Source organism: Primulina eburnea, chromosome 11 (genome assembly GCF_022965805.1).
Source record: "Primulina eburnea isolate SZY01 chromosome 11, ASM2296580v1, whole genome shotgun sequence".
In the NCBI taxonomy this organism is placed as follows: Eukaryota; Viridiplantae; Streptophyta; class Magnoliopsida; order Lamiales; family Gesneriaceae; genus Primulina; species Primulina eburnea.
The window spans coordinates 42900981-42920572 of record NC_133111.1 but is presented as its reverse complement, the minus strand read 5'-3'; the positions used below and the strand labels follow the sequence as shown (position 1 = coordinate 42920572).

The following is a 19592-nucleotide window of genomic DNA, read 5'->3' as shown; positions in this document are numbered from 1 at the left end:
TCTCTCCCTCGAAGCTAGAACACGGCGGTGTCTCCATTTCGTTAATCGGGAATGCATCCACTGCTAGGGTTCTAGAATCGGGTTCCATTTGCTTGCTTTGGTGAACGAAATGAATCCGAAGAGGGACGCTGTTCAATCGACGGGGCTGTTGAAGTTCGTGTTAATGGGTTCGTTGGTGTTATTGGGATTGGTTTGTCTGTATTATGGCGCTCTGTTTTCCTCTGCTCTGCCACGTGCAGACGATTCATTTGACGGCGTCGCTGAGGGAGTAGACGGAGGATTTGATGAGAAAAAGGGGTTTCGATGAAGTGCTCGGGTCGGAGATCTCAATCCTGACGTTCCCAAAGCATCCCAGTGAGTAATAGTATGTGCGAGTGTTGATGTGTTTTCCAGTTCACAGTTACTATTTATGACTTCTTGTGTCTTTGTTTGTTTTCTCTTTACGGATTTTTGGTAGGTTTTGTGATTTGAGATATCGGAGTTGATAACCCTTTGTCTGGATAGGGATATGTGTCTCAGATGAAGTTGAAGCTCAATTGATTTAATGGAGCACTAAGAAATGGCATTGGTCCGCAGCCCGGCGCCGTTACAATTGCCTTATCCCCTCCTCCCCTTGGTTACAAGTTTTGTTTGCTTCATCTTCTCTGTATTTCGCACAGAGTGGTAGAAGCTCTGGAATCAACAATTTTCGAGAATTTATTGGGTGTTTTTTTACATATTTAACGTCAATGATAAGATTTAAAGTGATTTAGCACTTTCCATTGGATACATTTTTACAAGGTTTGTTGCTTCTCTGCTCTGTATTTCGCAAAGAGTGGTATAAGCTCTGGAATCAACATTCGAGAATTTTATTGGGTGATTATCATCTTTCATTGGATACATTTTGACGGATGCTGATATTAAATTTCGAGTATAAATTTTGTGTTGCTTTGTTCTGTTATCTGTTCCCTAGAATGCATGTGATTCTGCCGCCGTAGTTACCGCATTTTCAATTTGTTAGTTTTGAATCCAATTTGTTAGTTTTGAATCCAATGGAATTTGATGTTAGAAGTCCAGATCTCAATTAGATGGCCGATGAGTCGGGATCAAGTTTGGAAGGCGAATATACCCCATACGAATCTAGCACAGGAGAAGTCGGATCAGAATTGGATGGTTGTGGATGGTGAAAAGATCAAGTTTCCAGGTGGTGGCACCCATTTCCACTATGGTGCTGACATTTACATTGCTGCTATTGCTGGGGTGCGTTTGTATAGGCTCAATCAGCTATAGTTTTCATCTTGTGGTTTTATGTTTAGTTTGCTTTGTTTTCTAACTCTTCGTGTTGTTTCTGCTATAGATGCTTAAATTTCCTGATGAAAAACTCCATAATGGTGGCCATATCCGAAATGTTCTTGATGTGGGCTGTGGGGTTGCCAGTTTTGGAGCGTATCTCCTTCGCCATAACATCGTTGCCATGTCGCTTGCTCCTAATGATGTCCATGAAAATCAAATTCAGTTTGCACTAGAGAGGGGGATCCCCGCCACTTTAGGTGTTTTGGGCACCAGAAGATTGCCGTATCCCAGCAGATCATTTGAATTGGCTCACTGTTCCCGCTGTCGGATTGATTGGCTTCAAAGAGATGGTATTCTTTTGCTGGAATTGGACAGATTGCTCAGACCAGGAGGCTATTTTGTCTACTCTTCACCCGAAGCATATGCACATGATGTGGAAAATCAAAGAATTTGGAGCCTGATGCACGACCTTCTGCGAAGAATGTGCTGGAGAGTTGTTGCGAGGAAAGACCAAACCGTGATATGGGCCAAGTCTTTAAGTAATAGTTGCTATAGGAAAAGAACTCTAGGAACTTTACCACTTATGTGTAGTTCCGATGATGATCCAGACACGACATGGAATGTGCTTATGAAAGGATGCATCACTCCATATTCAGCGAGTACGTGTTTATTAATGTTAATCATCAATCAGTAAACCTTCCAACCTACTAGAATATCTCACCAACCTACTAGAATATATCACAGCATGATGACAGAATTCTTGATTTTCCTCATCATACTTTAACTGTACATAGCAGACAAACTTAATAGGAAGAAGTTTTTAATTCTGTATGGCAATAATTTATGACTCTGCTGTTTGTGCATATAGTTTGCCAGTTTTTCTATCAACAATTTTTGGTGTGGAATTAAAGTTGATGGACCATGTTGTTCTATTACCCAGAAAGAAAATTAATTGATTTGATTGCATGTAATATTTCTCCTTGTTATCAATTTTAGGTGGAATATTTTCTTTCCTTTTGCATTTAATGAATTGTAATAATATTTTGAACTGGAATCATGAGTGCGTCATTTTTTTTCATTTAATCACTTAATTACCCACATTTTTATGATATTAGAGATGCACCGGGAAAAGGGGAGTGGACTAGAACCCTGGCCACGAAGGCTCACAGCACCTCCACCGCGTCTAGAAGAAATTGGTATCAGTATCGAGGAATTTCAGAATGACATGGCAAGTCTTTTATAACGATGGACTGCACTTCCGTATTAATGTTGTCTCATCTTTAATTCCTGTAGTTCTGATGTATGTGTCAACTTATCTGATGACTGTGATGCAGAATGTATGGCATTATCGAGTGGCCGAGTACTGGAAGCAGATGAAATCTGTCATATTTAGGAACTCACTCAGAAATGTCATGGACATGAATTCAAATCTTGGTGGATTTGCTGCTGCCCTAAATGACAAGGATGTTTGGGTAATGAATGTTGCTCCAGTCAATGAATCATCCAAGTTAAAGATCATATACGATCGAGGCTTGATTGGAACAGCTCATGACTGGTAGGCTTTTGTTTCGTTAACTTTTGTAAATTGATCAAATCCTCTTTTGACATTCTCCTGCAAGCTGACCATAGGTTTGCCCATTAATTACTTGGTCAGTGATGCCTAGATTTGAAGGGTCGTTCAATTTATTAATATCTATATTTTAGGAACAAAAATCTCCATGAATGAGATCTATCTTGAAGTTAAAACTTGACCGAACAGTTTATTTGTTATGTGGAATTCAAAGTCAAGGTGGTTGGCCCTTGATACAGTATGTATTCCTCTCTCTCACAGGTGTGAATCGTTCTCAACTTATCCACGCACCTACGACTTGCTACATGCCTGGTCAGTATTCTCGCAGATCGAGGACCGAGGTTGTAGCTCACAGGATCTGCTTATTGAAATGGATCGAATACTGAGGCCAGAAGGATTTGTGGTGATTCGAGACTCGCCTTCTGTCATCAGCTATGTACATAAATTCTTGGCTTCCTTAAAGTGGGATGGATGGTCATCAGAGGTTGAACCAAGTGCCGATTCGCTCTCCTTAAGTGATGAAAGAGTGTTAATTGCGAGAAAGAAATTGTGGGATGAGAATCACGTGTCGTAAAAATGTGCGGAGTTCTGTGCCTTTCATCACTGATTTCTTGATTAGATGCTGAGGTTAGTTCTTAGTGTGTATGAACTTGCAAATTTGGATGTCGTTGAAAAGTGTAGGCACTATAGAATTTGGTTTTGATGTGTTCTCCTGGATGGTCTCATTCTTCTCCTAACCAAAGGACCTGGTCTTTTTTGCTAGCATTATGTACTAATCCTTTATCTCAACTTTCAAGTTCTACCTCAATTGCACATGTAAACATGCCCTAATCCACACACGCACCCGTAAAAAACGAGAAGAGTCCTTAGATGGGCTCTCCCAGATTGGGAAAATTTAATATTTGGCCCAGACAGCGAATCGGGAGAAACTTGTGTAAATGCAATTTTATGGTGGTATTTGATTCCACTTTAAACCATTGGAGGAAAGAAAGCCGAAACCCGCAAATTGAAATATTTATCGAGAAATCCATGCACACAACGATAACATCAAAAGCGAACGACATTTTGTATTTTCACTCCTTTTTTTTTGCCAGTGTATTCCACACGTCTCCCCGTTTTAAGGCTTAACGATATTCAAGAAACTTTATATAACACGGACCTGTCTCTATCATAATTTCTGGACTGAAACAAGGATTTTCAAGTGCTTAAAAAGTTGGTGTTTGTACCAGTTCGATCCCCAAATTGACATCCAAGAAAAAACAATTGAATTTTGATAATTTGTAAAACATCATGTTTCAATATGTTCATTTCTTTTCAACTATGCTGTCCCCAAGTTTAACATTCTATACCGATGTAAAATGATCAGTTCAATATATTATAAAAGCAAATCGATTCGAGCTGAACCGCACAAATGTGGATGCAATCCAAAATAGGACTATTAAAAAGAAGATTGTAGTCTCTTTTTGGTGAAGAAAATTAAGCTGGCATCCGTTACAGTATAACAAACTGCGGCACAAAAGAACAACGCATAGGAACCAGTACTAGTGCTAAAAATTAGGAAAGCAAAAGCCAAATTTATGAACTCGAGCACATGCTTGGCATGAACACATCTTGCTCTCTCTATGTACAACTCAAGACTTTAGTTAAGACAAAACCAATTTATATTTCAGAGACAAAAATCCAATTTTTTTAAACTTAACCTGCAAAGTTTGGATCCTTAAGATTCGCCCCTTGCTTGGTCCTTCAAGTCTATATATTAATTCATCCATGCAATTTCTATGAACAAGACAGAATTATTAATTTATTTGAAGGCAGAGACTGATCAAACATATCTTAATATTCATACTTACTGTTACTATTTTCTTGAAAAAAATGCACAAAATCGACTTCAAAAAGTTAAAAGTTGTCATCCTGGCACTAGCTTCACTGGCACTTTGTGGTAGAGGAAGATGGATAACTGCATGGGCACAATGCAATTTTCCGGCCATTTACAACTTTGGTGACACAAACTCAGACACCGGAGGGATATCAGCAGCATTTGGGCCAATACCTTCTCCATATGGAGAGAGTTTCTTTGGAAGACCTGCCGGAAGATACTCTGATGGACGTCTTATTATTGATTTCATTGGTATCTTTATTTTCAGCGTAAAGGATGTGAGAAGAATATTTTTTGAGTTGGCTTGATATAATGTGCTGATTTAAGTGTATGCCTTGTGCAGCTGAGAACTTGGGGCTGCCATATGTGAGTTCATATCTTGATTCACTAGGTGCGGATTTTCGACATGGTGCAAATTTTGCAGCCGGGGCATCAACCATTGTTATACAGAACGAAACCATATTCGAGAGCGGCATAAGTCCCTTCTCACTTGAAGTGCAAACCACACAATTTGATCAGTTCAAATCGCGAACCTATGATCTGTATCAGCAAGGTGATCATACACCACCCGCTGCCAACTTTTTTTTCTTGTTTTATCTTTTAAAATGACATAATATTCATGGTATTCAGCTACAGATCCATTGGACAAAACGACACTTCCTAGACCAAATGAATTTTCAAGGGCTCTCTACACATTCGATATTGGTCAGAATGATCTCTCTGCTGCTGTCAGAAAGCTAACTGGTGCTCAACTTGAAGCTGTGATCCCAAAGATGGTGAACCGATTTGCAATGGTGTTAACAGTGAGTTTATGCTCAAACTCCTATTTTCTTGCGATTTTGCGTTACTAACGATTATATGTTTGTAGCGCTTATATCTACAAGGAGCGAGAGCCTTTTGGATTCACAATATAGGACCTATTGGATGGTTGCCGGTAGCCACTCTCCACATCAGGAATCAAAAGCCTGGTTTATTGGACAAGGTTGGATGCATGCAGAGGCTAAATAGAATGGTTGTCGAGTTCAATCGGCAGCTTAAAGCGAGAGTGACCAATTTGAGAGCAGAGCTTCCATACGCTGCCTTCAACTTCATCGACATCTACTCGGCCAAATATGACTTAATCAGCAACGCCAAAATATACGGTCAGTATCTGAAACTTAGCAAATGAAACAAGCATGATTGATATTTTGGCCAATATTATGCTATTTTCTTGAAAAGGATTCAGGGATCCGATGAAGATTTGTTGCGGAATACACGAAAGTTATATGGATGTAGACGTATGGTGTGGGCAAAGAGCGATTATCAACTATACAGAAGTATTTGGAGGTTCTTGTGGGACTGCGGATACATACATTAGCTGGGATGGAGTGCACTTCTCTGAGGCTGCAAATCACTGGATTGCGAATCGTGTACTGAATGGCTCGTATTCTGACCCCCCGATGCCCATTTCAAAGTCATGTCTTACGAGTTGAATGCAAGCCATTGTTACTGGATGGTTATACGAGTATTAGTGATAGGACTAGTTTTAACTTTCCATGAAAGCGTTTTCCTAGAATCAGCTGCTTATGTCTCTAGTATTTTCTTCATGCAGTACTCTTTTTACTGCAATGGTGAATCTTAAACTTGAAGAACCTTGGCGCCAGTTGTCACAACACCATTAAATTGACGAGTGCATGAATAACATATCTCTGTTTTGTTGGTATTTATGAACTATGAAAATAATAATGGAGGAGAGGTGTGTTACAAGAATCTGGAAAGAGTTTCCTAGGCATGGTTTCATCTTTAGATCATGTTTTGAACTGAAAAAGGCATAAATCTTCCACAATTAAGTTTGGGAAAGAAAACTTATGTATAAAAGGCTAACTGCATTATGTGAAAGCAAATTCTGATGCATCTGAGCATTCAATTTCAACCAAACTGGAATTACTTTATCATAAAATAATTCTAGCGTGCACGAATTTTTAGGGAAAATCAACTAGTGGATCGACCCGGTTGAAAATTTTAACCTTGCATGTCTCTTTGTATTAAATATTTCCAACTTTTCTCCCTAAAAGAATTGCGTGCTCAAACAAAACACATACGATTTACTTGGTAGGATTAAGCTTGTATCTCGTAGGTCCCAAATGACCAAGATGCCTATATATAACTCACGCTATAACTCACGCCAGTACCCAATACTCAAAAAGTTTCCAACTGAGTAAAACAACTAAAAACTTGGCATTAATGGAATTCTCAAGAATTTTATTTCTCTGTGCCTCAATTTCAACGCTCTTACCAGCGAAAGCTGATGAGCTACAATTGTCACCCTGTGATTACCCTGCTGTATACAATTTTGGTGACTCGAATTCTGATACCGGAGGAATAGCAGCAGCATTTTATCCACCAGCACCACCTTCAGGTGAAACGTTCTTTCACAGGCCGGTTGGAAGAGCCTCCGATGGACGCCTTATCATAGACTTCATTGGTAAGAAATCAATGCAACTCCGATGTTGCATATATTCAGAGACTCCTCCCCCCCAACCCCCCACCCCCCACCCATCCGAATTTTTTTCCTAACGAAATCTAATATCTCCCTTGATAATAAAGCTGATCATTTGGGAATACCATCTTTGAGTCCTTACCTGGATTCAATAGGATCCAGCTACCGGCATGGTGCAAACTTTGCAACAGGAGGTGCAACCATCATGCGGCCTAATGAATCTTGGTTTGAAAATGGTGTCAGCCCTTTCCCTCTGGAAATCCAAGTTGAGCAGTACACTCAATTTAAAGACAGAACAGCTTATTTTGTCAACCGAGGTTCACATGAGACTTGGCTTCTTGAAGAAAAAAACGTCATCAATGTGCCTTTTTGTTTCTTTACCTGATCTTAATTTTTGCCTTGAATTTCAGTGAAAAAGAAGTCCGTTAAAACAAGGCTACCAAAACAAAAGGACTTTGTCAAGGCACTGTTCACACTTGATATGGGGCAAAATGATATTGCTGCAGGCATAAGAAAGTTGAGTTTAGAACAACAGAAAGCTGCCATACCCAAGATAGTCAGCTATTACTCAACACAACTAAGAGTAAGCTACGCTAATAACTACTCCCTCCCGTATTTTACTCCTATGGTCCTGCCACGTAAGTGATCAGGATCAAGAATTAAGCCAGTCAATTCCAATTTACAGAATGGCTATGTTTTTCCTGCTTATTTTCTTTGTTTTTTTCATTCCTGTAGAATCTGTATGAGAAAGGCGCAAGGACATTTTGGATACACAACACTGGTCCGATTGGCTGTCAGCCAGTAGCCACAGTTAAAGTCCAAGATCCGATGCCGGGGTACCTTGATGAACATGGCTGTGTCAAGAACCAAAATGAAATAGCTATTCAATTCAACAAAGAGCTTAAAGTTGTGGTTCTCAAACTAAGACTGGAGCTTTATGAAGCTTCGATAATATACGTGGATATGTACACTGCAAAGTATGAACTAATCACAACTGCAAAGAATCAAGGCATAATCATATCCAACCAAGTTTTGTTTAAAAAAACGTGAACTTTAACTTTCTTCAAGGAAAGTGCGTCTTTCTTTTTGCAGGATTTGGGGACCCTTTCCAAATATGCTGCGGATATCATGGAATCGGGTACGATATCTGGTGTGGAAACAAAGGTAATCTAAATGGTAATGAAGTGACGGCTGGTTCTTGCGCAGATCCTTCTGTAGTAATTAGCTGGGATGGTGTGCACTATACGGAAGCTGCAAATCATTGGATTGCAAATCGTATAATAAACGGATCCTTGTCTGATCCGCCAATTGCAATCACGACGGCATGCCATAAGCAACTGTGAGTCCTTGGAAAAACAGCAGAATCTACCTATGAAAAACACGCTTGTAAAAACAATTGACTGTCATTTTCAGATTCACCTCTGAACTAGTAATTTTTACACCCGCAGACTGCCGTTTTGATCAATAAATGCAGCAACTAATATTTAAATGACTAAATCAAGTTATTACAAAAAAGGAAAAAGTTGATTCAAAGGGCGTGGATACAAACTATACTTAATCTTAGCCTAGTCTTACAAAGCTTAAATGCTATAAGAACACACGTCAGAATTTTTTACAACCTATAAATATTATAATTATTGACGATATCCTTCTGGAAGAGGAACGACTCGGTGGAAGGGTACCAATCGTTGAGGCAAAGATCCATCCTCTTCATCATCGTCAAATTCCAAAACATAGCTGTCAAGGTAAAATCACAAAGAAAATTTAGAACTTATAAGATCACCTGATGAATTGAACATCCATGTCAAAACAAGCATATAATTCACAATAGTAGAAGATGATAATGAGCCAGTAGCAAACTGAAGAAAGGGTACTTACTCATCAGTCTTCCTCTAAATAATAGCAAATCGAACATCACATCGCATGCAGAAAAGAAACATAATTGCAAGTCAGCTTGAATCATTTTATCTTTACAAACAACATAACAAGTAAATACTACCTTCCGAGCTTGGACAACAGTTGCTTTATATAGAGTCGTGGTTTCTGGATATACTGCCAAAACATGTTTTCCAGGAGGAAAATCATGGGCACTAGAGAGATCAGTTCGCTTTGGAAATGGTATAATATGCGACATAGGCAGCTTGTATTTTCTGAGACCATCAAGAAAAAGAAAGAATAGGCGAAGCTAAGCCACAATGTTGACTTTAAAGTTTAAACATATAAGTATTTTGATTATCAATAAGAACCAACAACAGGCAAGCATTACATTTAGATGAGTGCGAGCATCAATAAATTTAACTAATTAGCCATAGACACCAAAGACCCTTACGTTTAACCTAAAGAGTAAAATATAATGGTGTAAAATCCTTTTATTATACAACACTACATCTAACAAGATTAATGCAGGAATCCCTCGATTATATCCATGAGACTAAGACTATCACCAATCTACAACGATACTTTATTTTTGACTTCATGTACTGAATTGTGGACGGAAAGTGCATTTTGAATATCACTGTCACGTCAAAATATGTGTTGCCTTAATTGAGTTGTAAGGTTCTCCAAACTTTTAAAAGAAATGGAAAACGATAAAGAAGGAAAAAGAAAAACAGAATCAGGAACATAAATAAAACATCTTTTTCTAGTAAAATAGTCTTAAATTTAATGATATGATAAAGTATCACGGCGAACTGATGTTGAAGCAGGGCTGTTAGAACCAAAAAATAAGTAACAATAGAAGAAAGAGCCAACCTCTGCCCTCCGCTCTCCTCATCGTCACCTGGTTCTTCATCCAACACTTCAATTCTGTGTCAACACAGTTATTACACGCAAAGCTTGAATAATACCAAATTACACCGATTTTTTTTATATAAATATAACTAAAAATAAAAACAAATTTAGTTGTAAGGTTTTTCATCAATATTTGTTTCGAAAATAGCAAATATGCATTTTCACCTTCTAAATAAAAAAATCACTCACTCTCTTGTTTCCTTGTCAAAATGAATAACTTTAACCACGAACCATTCATCCTTTCCTGCATCCTCTTGAGGGACCCTTGCTGCCACCTGAATTGTTAGAAGATTTCTAATTATAATCCATTACTAAATATCACAAAGGTAGGTACCTCAAGCGAGAATAACCAAAGTTGAATTAAAAGTGAAAATCAACAGGATGATCAGCAGTAACTGGATGAAGAATTCAGGCTTAATGCTGACCTGTTCACCCTTCAAATTTGCAAGGTTATCTAGGTGATTTCGCATTGAAGGTGAAAGTCTGGAGACATCTGAATCGGCCTTCATCCTCTTCTTTTTCGGCTCAGTACCATCTCCTATGGATGAAATGCCGGAGTTATATTTCCAGTCCGAAGATAAAGTAGATACAAACACACAAAAATATGAATCATAAATGAAACATGAGCAAGTAGTTATAAGTAAATTCCATCTAACAAAAGCTCAACTTCATTTTTAGCACTGAACAATTCAAAACCGACATAAATTCGACTACAAAATGGATATGCATCTGCATCTCATCTAATTTGTTTCAATAGGTATCACTCACTCTGGAAAATGACTAAACCTTTCAAAATCTCTTATTTTCATGCACACATTGTTATAGAACAGGGAAGGAGGCAAATTTTAAAGTCCGTGAGATTATAATAGAAATAGCATGAAAAATAGTTGCAATATTTTGAGGATTACTAACTTAAACATATCTGGTATGAAGATAACCAACTGATCAAAATTCAAAAAAAACTAACATCACTTGACAACTTGGTAGTGATCCACTAAATTTGTCGTCGTCATAAAGCCATAATTAGACCTATTTTTGAATGCCTTCTAAAACTAAGTACAAACCTATCTTTCTGCGATGTTGCCCTGAAGTCCCAGAAGGTATTAGCGCATCCAGTTGTCCTAATAATTGGGTGGAAATGCTGCTTACAAATGAATAAACGAGATGAGAAATAGCAAAAAAAAAAAATGTGTTGCGCAAACTATGATTTCCAAACAAGATAGCAACACTGCTGTAAGTAGCGACAATGTTAGGAGAATTTGGAAAATGAAAATAAAAGTCCAAAAAAGAATAAACATCCTAATTGAATAAAACTCAGGCATACGTCACTTCATTCTCTGACAACTCTTTGGCTTGAGTGTATAACATTTTGAGCCTCGATAGTGAATTGTCACCTGACTTTTCAACCACTTCAGGTGCTGTACGGATAAACAAAAACCATATCATTTTCTCTGCACTTGTCTGTGAGAAGGTTACATATAGATTTAAACCAATGCATGCTCATACTTTATTCATAATTCCCTAGCTCGAAAATACGCATGAAAGATCCATGTCAGAACCAATAATTCATGTTAATCGAGCCAACTTGCAAGTCTAAATGTTTTTCCTAATGTAGGGAGCTAACATACATTTTTACTCAACATTTGTGTAAATATAAATAAAAACTTCCGGCCATCCCGGACTTTGTGATTGGGATCAATCCAAGCTTATTTAAAACAGTCTAAATCTACCAAACAGCATATACCATTCTAAATAATGTTCAATAAATAATTTACAAAGCCAGCTATTAAGTCAATTTGATCTTTCCTCCAATAGATTTGATATGTAGCCATAGCAGCAAATTAACTCATCCTATCAAATGTTATTCTTCAATTTACGAAGCCACCAAGCTAACACTGCACACAATTTCAAACGGAAAAAAGGTTGAAGATTTTCCTAAATCAGGATAACAGTGAACATATAGTTCATAGTTGTAATAATCAATATCAAGTGGAATAACCAGAATGGCTCCAAATTAGGAAACGAAATTAATATTTACACAACCACTCACTGGATTGGAGTTTCTTGTGCATCTTGTTGATCTCCATGAGGATCTCCTCTTGCTTTTTCCTTAAGCGATCAAGTTCCTCCGAGTTCTCCAAGATTCCGGCAATATCGGGAGTCGACATCGCCAGGTACTCCTCGAAGACCCGTGTTGACCGCCGTAACTAACTTCCGGTGAGAATGCAACTACGTTGGATCCTTGAATCTTGACACGTTGGAGAAATCCAACACTTTAGAAAAAAAAAGGTTATTGGTTTTTAAGGAAAATATGATCTGATTTCTGATGGAAAGATGATACCTTTTCAGGTATGTCCTTAAATTGGGAGGTGGGTCGGAGGAGGGTTCATGTCCTGTGAGATGAAACAAGACCCGGATCCGATGGATATTGGATCCGACCACGGTTAGCTTGAAATCGGAATTAGAATTATTTTTTAAAACACAAAATCGTAGAGCGGATATGGATTATATTCGAGATCAGTCCACATTGTCTTGTTTGTCACGTTCTTTTAGTTGCGGTCTCCATTTGGAGGAATATTTCATCCTATTTCATGGGACACTGTCATAAGATCAAAAGTTCAGTTTTAACCACACATATACTGGGTCCATCAATTCATATGTGAGATCTATCAAATTCTTTAAAATCAACGGTCCAGATCCTGTGAGGCACTTTCCCCACAGGTATCATCGACACTACCTCATTTGGATAAGTAGGATAGATTCAGATCTTGAAAAAAATTTGTCTGAGATAAAAATTCAAAGCAGTGATAAATATTTTAATTTAAACACATAATAACAAATGTCGTTTAAAAATATGATAATTATATTTCATTAATTTAAACATTTAATTTAAATTAATAGTGTAAGTTGTCTAAACTGTTAATTAGTCCATAAAAATATTTGTTTAAAAAATTCAAATATTTTACAAAATAAATATTACATAATAAAAATTTATGAGATCAATAACAATAAAATAAAATGAAAATAATGGTTTAAAAGATTAATATTGTACAAAATAAATATTTGATCAAGCATCATCTTCATTTATGAAAAAATCATAAATTAAATGTCTAATTTTAGAAATTTTAAAGTATATTTACTACACAAAATATATAATTGTTTAAAAATCAATATTTACAAAATAAATATTACTGATGAAAATTTATGAAATCGATATATGTACAATAAAAGAATTCAAATATATAATATATAAAAATATAGTTAATATTTATTAATTCTAACCAAATTTTTTTTTAAAAAAATCTGGCTAACTTAGGTTGATTATTTTTCCGAGTCAAATTTCGGTTCAATCTGATTTGATAACTCATACTCGAAAATCTCCGATCCTAACCTGATTATTTTCAGGCCGACTTAGCCACTTAGGTTGTCAACATAATTGAGGCCCGATAGTACTGTTTATTTGGGCAAATATTATACCTTTTGGAGTACGACAAATAATGCTCCCAAAAATTATAATCCAAAATCTTCAGATTTCACTCAAACCTAATCCGTCTGCTCTTCTTTGAATAAGTCCATGGATCCAGCAGATTGGGAGAATCAAGACGACTGGGAGCTGATTAATGATGATGGTTTTGTGTACAAGCGCAAGAAACAACGGATCCAGGACTCCCGCGCCACCTTGTGCGACGCCAATCCGGAGGATTCGAGGAAGAACCTCCGCGAACGGAAGAGAAAGGTTCTCCTTCAACTGAGGGAGAAGTATCAAAGAGAGATTCGTCAGTGGGAACGTTTCTCGAACGCCTTAACGGAAATGGAGGCGAACTCCCAAACACAGTGTCAGGCGCATGAAGGGATTTGTAACACGGTCTCTGTTAACGAGCCCTCGAGCTCACAAGACCGTTCCTTGACGAATTCCACTCACCGGAGACTCGTCGACGATCTCCTCTCTCAGGTTCTAGCTTCTTGCTTTAAAATTCTATGCATCCGCCGCTTCATTGTTTCGAAGTGTGTAACATGCATTGTGAAAATAAATGCCGGGGATTATTCCTTTGTGGGACTTGAAAACTATAAAAAAAAAGGGTCGAACATGGATTTATGTTATTGATGACATTTATATTGAATCGAATAGGTTGAAGCACAGGAGGCTGTAATTCATGGTGTCTCCCATTTATGTGATGTAGCTGACGCATTGTGCAGTGCGCAAGAGGAAAGGCTGAAGCAACAATTCATCGACCTGCCGATTTGGGACTCGTCGCCACGTGAACTCGTTGCAGGATTAACAGACCAGTAGACCTCTGTCGGTACTTTGTAGGCACATAGTGGTGTTGTTCTAGGTGTATCTTGTGCGTATTGAACTGTAATATAGCACAAATTGTCTGTTTGTTGCAGAGTTAACTTGTAATAAAAAAAATAGCAGGCATGTCTATGGACAATCAAGGTTTGTGTGGGAATATATGACAATTGACAGGTTCTCGAGAAGTGTGAATTGAGGTTGAGGATGTATGAAGTTGAGGTACAAGTTTGCATTTGTGGCTAAATTTGGATAGGATAGTGAGAAGTGGCTAAATATTCTGGCTCTATTCGAGCTCTTGTAAATCGAGGTTGAGGATGTATGAAGTTATATGATGATCTATGTTGCCTTTTTGCCTTGAATTTTCGAATGATAACAGATAATTTTTTTGGACTTGCACATTGTTGTTCCTGTTCCAATGTTTCATGCATTGTTCAAATGGATGGAATGATGGAAAGGCGAAACTCAGGTGCTACATTACTGTGGCTATGAATTTGTTGGTCTGAGTTTTGGTAGGCTCGTGCAACAAGATAAATATTGCTTGCAGTTTCGTTAATTTTTTATGATTTAAAGCTTTTTCGATGTTGTATGGTGCACAAACAGAAACAGAAACAGAAACGGAAAGAAAGACTTTTCTTATATTGTCATGCTTCTTGATCCTAACATTTGATTTCGTGCAAGGATGATTTGTATTTCAGTTGCTGGCAAATATTATACAAAATAATGATGCCTTCTTCATTGTCTTTTGTGTTTTTGCTGATGATTACCGGGTACACATATTTTGGTTGATAAAAAGGAAAAAAACAATGTTATCTGAGTGAAACTCCATGGAATATATGGTTCGTAAGTTTCAGTCTCGGCCTCAGGTGACATTAGTCTGAAAAACGACGAGGTTCGGGTAAATGCGGAACATGTGTAGTTCACCACATATCTCTTTCCAAGACCGAAATAAATATAAAATGTCCTCATGTGTTGAGAAAAATCCCTCGATGGGGGAGGTCATGACCATGCTAAAAGCAATTTAAAAGAAAAAACTCGATGTGCTGCAGTCGGGATGGCAAACGCGAATGGTTTTGTGAAGCTTTTATGACATGGTGCCAATATCAACGTCATTTAAAAAGGATGGCATAACTTTCACCGGTTGAAAGATAAAGCCAGCACTCTTGCATGCGTCCTCCAAGAGTTGTGCCTGTGAAGGCCCTTCTGGGCAGTACACGACAACAGCACCTCCACTACCAGTAAACTTTGATGCAGCACCGATCCGTCTGGCGACTTCAACCATCTCTATGTTCAGAGCACCAAGAGCATCGTCACCAAACATTTTCCTAAAAAAAAAAAATTGAAGTAAGCATTTCTCATGTACACCATAATGCAAGGCAATGGGACAGAGTCTTAACATCCTCGAGTACCTTCGCAAATCAAAGTTACGATTCATGAGATTGAAAAGTTTTCCATAGTCCTTTTCAACCAATACTGTCCTTCCCTCCAATCCAATATTTGCAACCTCTTCCATTGAGGATATAATGAACTCATCACCATTTAACCACCTTTGACGAACTGTACTGTGAACCTATAGTACTCTTTTGTCAATATAATATGTTCTATCATAAGCGACCATCATACAGTAAAGAGAAACAGCAACAGCTCTGTATTTGGTATCATGTGAGCAGATGATGATGGTCGAAAGAGGAAGCGCGATGAAGTGAACAAGGAAAATTGTCCTCCAAATAAGGACATGATCAACATTCAAAAGCAATGTCATTTATAAAATCACAATATGAATTTACAAAGACTTATTCTGCCTTGTAGATTGTTGTCATTTGAACCACTTTCCACCTTCTTGTTAAAATATATAGCAATAAATCATTGATAAGCTTATCTATGATGTATTGCTATATATCTTAACAAGAAGGCGGAAAGTGGTTCAAATGACAAAAAGACGTGAAAAATTGAGTATATAGAATGATGTGTGTATGATAATAAGATACCTTTCCAGAATCACTAGGATTCTCGGCGTAGATAAGATATAGTGGCGGAAGAAGTTCAATGTCCATAGGTTCATAAATCCCATGTCCCAATTCTTCCATGTGCTTCTTGCTAAAATCCTGAGTGGAAAATCATAAAGAGACTCATTAAAATACATCACTTATACAGAACATGGGGAGATCTCCCATTCTCATCACATACCATATACACAACGCCCCCATAGACCTGTGCTACTCTGTCTTGGAGACCGGCAACAATACCAAGTTCCTTCTCTGCGTTAAGGATAAGGTGTGGCCGCACCTCGACTTTAATCAGGTGCCTGACGTCGTAAAAGTCGAGAAGGCAGCTAAGAGCAGCACAAACAATAGCACTTGAACCGGAAAGTCCAGTCTGTTACAATGAAACAAAATTTTGGATCATATCCTGTGATTGATAGAGTGGTGCACAGCTGCAACTGTTCATATTACAAGAGGAATATATAGTAACTAGTTTATTTATGCTTGCAATCCTGGAACGAAGCAGGGACAGCTTATTTTGGAGAGAGAGAGGAATAGAAAGACTTGAAGCTGAATAAAATAAATTTATTATTTGTCCCATCTCATAAATTCAAGGCCAATAACTTAATTGATTAAAGAAGATAATTTAGATATTTGAACACCATAGTAAGCTTAATCTGAAAATTTATGTTGTGACAGCAGGGAACAAAGTCTTGACAAGATACGAGAACACCGAAGAACATAAGAAGTACCTGACGAGGGATGTTTGTATCATAAGACAGAGTAAAATTCCCTTCATGTAAACTGATGTTGTGTTCTTTGCAATGATTGTGGAAAGTTTTACAAATTGCCACCAGCAGTCGCACCCCTCCATAATAACCATCACTTTGCAAACGATTAACCTACAGGAAACGCCATTTAAATCATAGAAACTGTTGATCTAGGTAAACCATACACCCCCGTCATCTAAAACCACAACGAAAATCAGATAAAACCGAAATTTTCATAAATCTCTATTTTCGGCAGCAATCAATCAACCATTAAACCATCAAGGGATCAAATTAAGAGGAAAAAAAAGGGATCAAAGCACGCAGTTTCAACAACACATTCATCCAAATCACAGCAAAACCAAACGGGATTCCAAAACAAATTTTAACTCCTACCCTTCCTAAGAATTGCTTCTAAGCAAAAATCCAATTAACTCTAACCATTACCAAGACTTGAATCGATGCAACAACATCAACACCATCCATAACAATTAAAAAAAGATGAGCTTTTAAAACCAAATGAAACAACATTGGATCAAAAACCAAGAATGCACAATCGATCAATATTTTTAACAACAATGGCAGACAAATAGAGAGAGAGAGAGAGAGAGAGAGGAGAGAACAAAGATACCAAATTCGAGAGTGACTGAAACTGGACAAGATCGTTAGTCGGGTGAGGAACGATCACCAAATCTTTAGAAGGCACCAATTTCACGGAAGCCCAAAAATTGCCAATGCTCAATGAAATCGTGCGCCCATAGTACACATCGCTGGGATTCCCTAACAACCCGATCCGAGCGTATGCTTTATGCTCAATCGCTTCATTTTCATGGGTCGACATTACTTGATTCTCACCGAGCAGAATATTCGGAACCAAAATTTAAAGTTACTCAAATCAAAAGAATAAATTCAAACAAAGATTTCGGGTGAAAGCGAGCGTCAAATTCAACAGGAACCGTATCGAAGACTGGGTGAGTGTTGGGGTGATGAAGTTTAATCTCTCTTTGAAAAATGGAATAGATTTCCAGATCAGCACTTATTTGTAATGCTAATCTCAAGCATTATCTAGTCGATTTCATGTTTTTGCATAAGATAGAAAGATTGACATCATAATTTTTTGTTTTAAAAAAAATTAATGCATCATAAATATGCAATATATTAACCAAATAAGAAAAATTGGTTAAATAATCTCGGTCAACTTTTTTTTAAGAAAATGACCACTTCATATTTTTTTTAAAAAATGGTCACCTCAATATGAAGTAGTCATTTTCTTAAAAAAAGAGTTGACCGAGGTTAAAAAAAAATACCCCAACAGTCTTAACGAATAAAATTGAAAAATAGTTTTATTTCTTCAACAATCTCAATAATAGACTGATTATCAAGTTACGCTACGTTTGGTTTGAAGGATAGAATTACTGAATGATTAACACATAAATGATAAAAAAATGATTATGTACAGGTTTTTATTTTGTGCGCAACCCATTGTTTTGTTTGGTTTGATTTTTACTGGTGTGATAAACTAATGACTTAATTTGCTAGTACCCAAAATACCCTTCCACAAATTTTGTACATTATTAAATCTGAACCCACTTTTCTCTTCTGTACTCACATTTACATCCACGTCGTTCCTCCCCAAAAATATCTTCCACCCCAAACCTAGGCCACATCACCGTCGAAAGGCCCGCTTAGATCTAAGAATTCTTCCCCAAAATCTGAGGATAGTGAGGCGTTCCAGCTGAATCGACATCCGAAGGCTTCAAATCTCTTTTGTGTGTGTTCATACTCCGTCGTCAGTGTGAGTATTTGTGTGTGAATTTTTTATTGTTCTCGTTTTCCAGGAATCTGCTTTCATTTCCGTTCGGTAATGCGTAAGAATGTTGAATAAATATAAATTTGCGTTTTAACAACAACCTAAGTTTCGTCTTCTGTTCGTCCGTTTCGTAAATAATGTTTTTTTCCTGTGTTGATTTTCGAAAATATACTAGTATTTGATTGTCGTGTGTACTTTCGAAAGGATTATTAATGTAGAAACTTCTGTGCAAGGGCCTGAGTGGAGCTACGTAACTAATTTCTAAATGCTTTGAATTCATGTAATCAATAGTTTTCATGGATGTGAAGACAGCACCACAATGCGAGTGCGGGAATGGGTGTATGCTTTTACGTCTAGCTGGTCAGTACTCAACCCGGCCGGGGCAATATTACTTCATCTGTCCGGCTGGATTGAAACATCGGAACCGATTCATTTGGTGCGATGAGTACAATGTCGAAAAAGTGTGTGCGACCACTGAATCGTCATCGAAAAATCATATCGGTTCAAAAGCATCAACAAATCCCACAACTCCTTCAACATCTCGTCGGCACACACAAGCATGCAATGCAGCTTGTTTTTCTCAATCTTCTACTCTCAATAATGCCGATACAATTGACACGAAACAACACGTAGCGACGGAGTCGGTTATGGCATCGACCACATCCGGGATACCAAATAATACAGTGGACCACACACCTTTAACCGTCGAGGCAAGTGGCTGAACATGTTTCTTTGGTCCGTCAGTTAGGCGGTCT

The 19592-nt window shown here is 37.7% G+C and overlaps 6 protein-coding genes across 9 annotated transcripts; 4 read left to right on the top strand and 2 right to left on the bottom strand.

Annotated features, from left to right (window-relative positions):
- Positions 1-511: 511 nt before the first annotated feature.
- On the top strand, positions 512-3626 carry LOC140806344 (probable methyltransferase PMT9). 3 transcript variants are annotated; one of them, XM_073162945.1, is made up of 6 exons: positions 512-616; positions 1049-1239; positions 1337-1931; positions 2388-2500; positions 2607-2827; positions 3104-3626. In XM_073162945.1, the coding sequence occupies exons 2-6, from the start codon at positions 1075-1077 to the stop codon at positions 3414-3416; spliced, it is 1407 nt and encodes a 468-aa protein (XP_073019046.1). In that variant the 5' UTR covers positions 512-616; positions 1049-1074; the 3' UTR covers positions 3417-3626. The 3 variants fall into 3 exon arrangements, with proteins under 3 accessions (XP_073019046.1, XP_073019045.1, XP_073019047.1); XM_073162944.1 differs by having other exon boundaries at positions 545-623; XM_073162946.1 differs by having other exon boundaries at positions 549-623; positions 1057-1239.
- A 937-nt stretch (positions 3627-4563) lies between these two features.
- Positions 4564-6400, top strand: LOC140806341 (GDSL esterase/lipase At5g14450-like). Of its 2 annotated transcripts, none has more exons than XM_073162941.1 (5): positions 4564-4970; positions 5062-5271; positions 5355-5521; positions 5587-5860; positions 5937-6400. In XM_073162941.1, the coding sequence occupies exons 1-5, from the start codon at positions 4715-4717 to the stop codon at positions 6188-6190; spliced, it is 1161 nt and encodes a 386-aa protein (XP_073019042.1). In that variant the 5' UTR covers positions 4564-4714; the 3' UTR covers positions 6191-6400. The 2 variants fall into 2 exon arrangements, with proteins under 2 accessions (XP_073019042.1, XP_073019041.1); XM_073162940.1 differs by having other exon boundaries at positions 4573-4970; positions 5349-5521; positions 5937-6395.
- Positions 6401-6775: 375 nt separating this feature from the next.
- On the top strand, positions 6776-8642 carry LOC140806343 (GDSL esterase/lipase At5g14450-like). The gene is made up of 5 exons (XM_073162943.1): positions 6776-7182; positions 7305-7514; positions 7608-7780; positions 7933-8206; positions 8290-8642. The coding sequence occupies exons 1-5, from the start codon at positions 6942-6944 to the stop codon at positions 8538-8540; spliced, it is 1149 nt and encodes a 382-aa protein (XP_073019044.1). The 5' UTR covers positions 6776-6941; the 3' UTR covers positions 8541-8642.
- Positions 8643-8680: 38 nt separating this feature from the next.
- On the bottom strand, positions 8681-12429 carry LOC140806342 (SAGA-associated factor 29 homolog A-like). Its single transcript, XM_073162942.1, has 9 exons — positions 12038-12429; positions 11312-11405; positions 11052-11128; positions 10413-10525; positions 10177-10262; positions 9949-10002; positions 9197-9347; positions 9076-9089; positions 8681-8934 (listed from the first exon to the last, which is right to left on the bottom strand). Exons 1-9 carry the CDS (start codon positions 12153-12155, stop codon positions 8832-8834), a joined length of 810 nt encoding a protein of 269 aa, XP_073019043.1. The 5' UTR covers positions 12156-12429; the 3' UTR covers positions 8681-8831.
- A 1041-nt stretch (positions 12430-13470) lies between these two features.
- On the top strand, positions 13471-14640 carry LOC140806340 (uncharacterized). Its single transcript, XM_073162939.1, has 2 exons — positions 13471-13939; positions 14117-14640. The coding sequence occupies exons 1-2, from the start codon at positions 13562-13564 to the stop codon at positions 14276-14278; spliced, it is 540 nt and encodes a 179-aa protein (XP_073019040.1). The 5' UTR covers positions 13471-13561; the 3' UTR covers positions 14279-14640.
- Positions 14641-15275: 635 nt separating this feature from the next.
- LOC140806339 (glucuronokinase 1-like) lies at positions 15276-18095 on the bottom strand. Its single transcript, XM_073162938.1, has 6 exons — positions 17659-18095; positions 17013-17162; positions 16466-16654; positions 16267-16383; positions 15688-15848; positions 15276-15603 (listed from the first exon to the last, which is right to left on the bottom strand). The coding sequence occupies exons 1-6, from the start codon at positions 17866-17868 to the stop codon at positions 15363-15365; spliced, it is 1068 nt and encodes a 355-aa protein (XP_073019039.1). The 5' UTR covers positions 17869-18095; the 3' UTR covers positions 15276-15362.
- Between the last annotated feature and the right edge of the window lie 1497 nt (positions 18096-19592).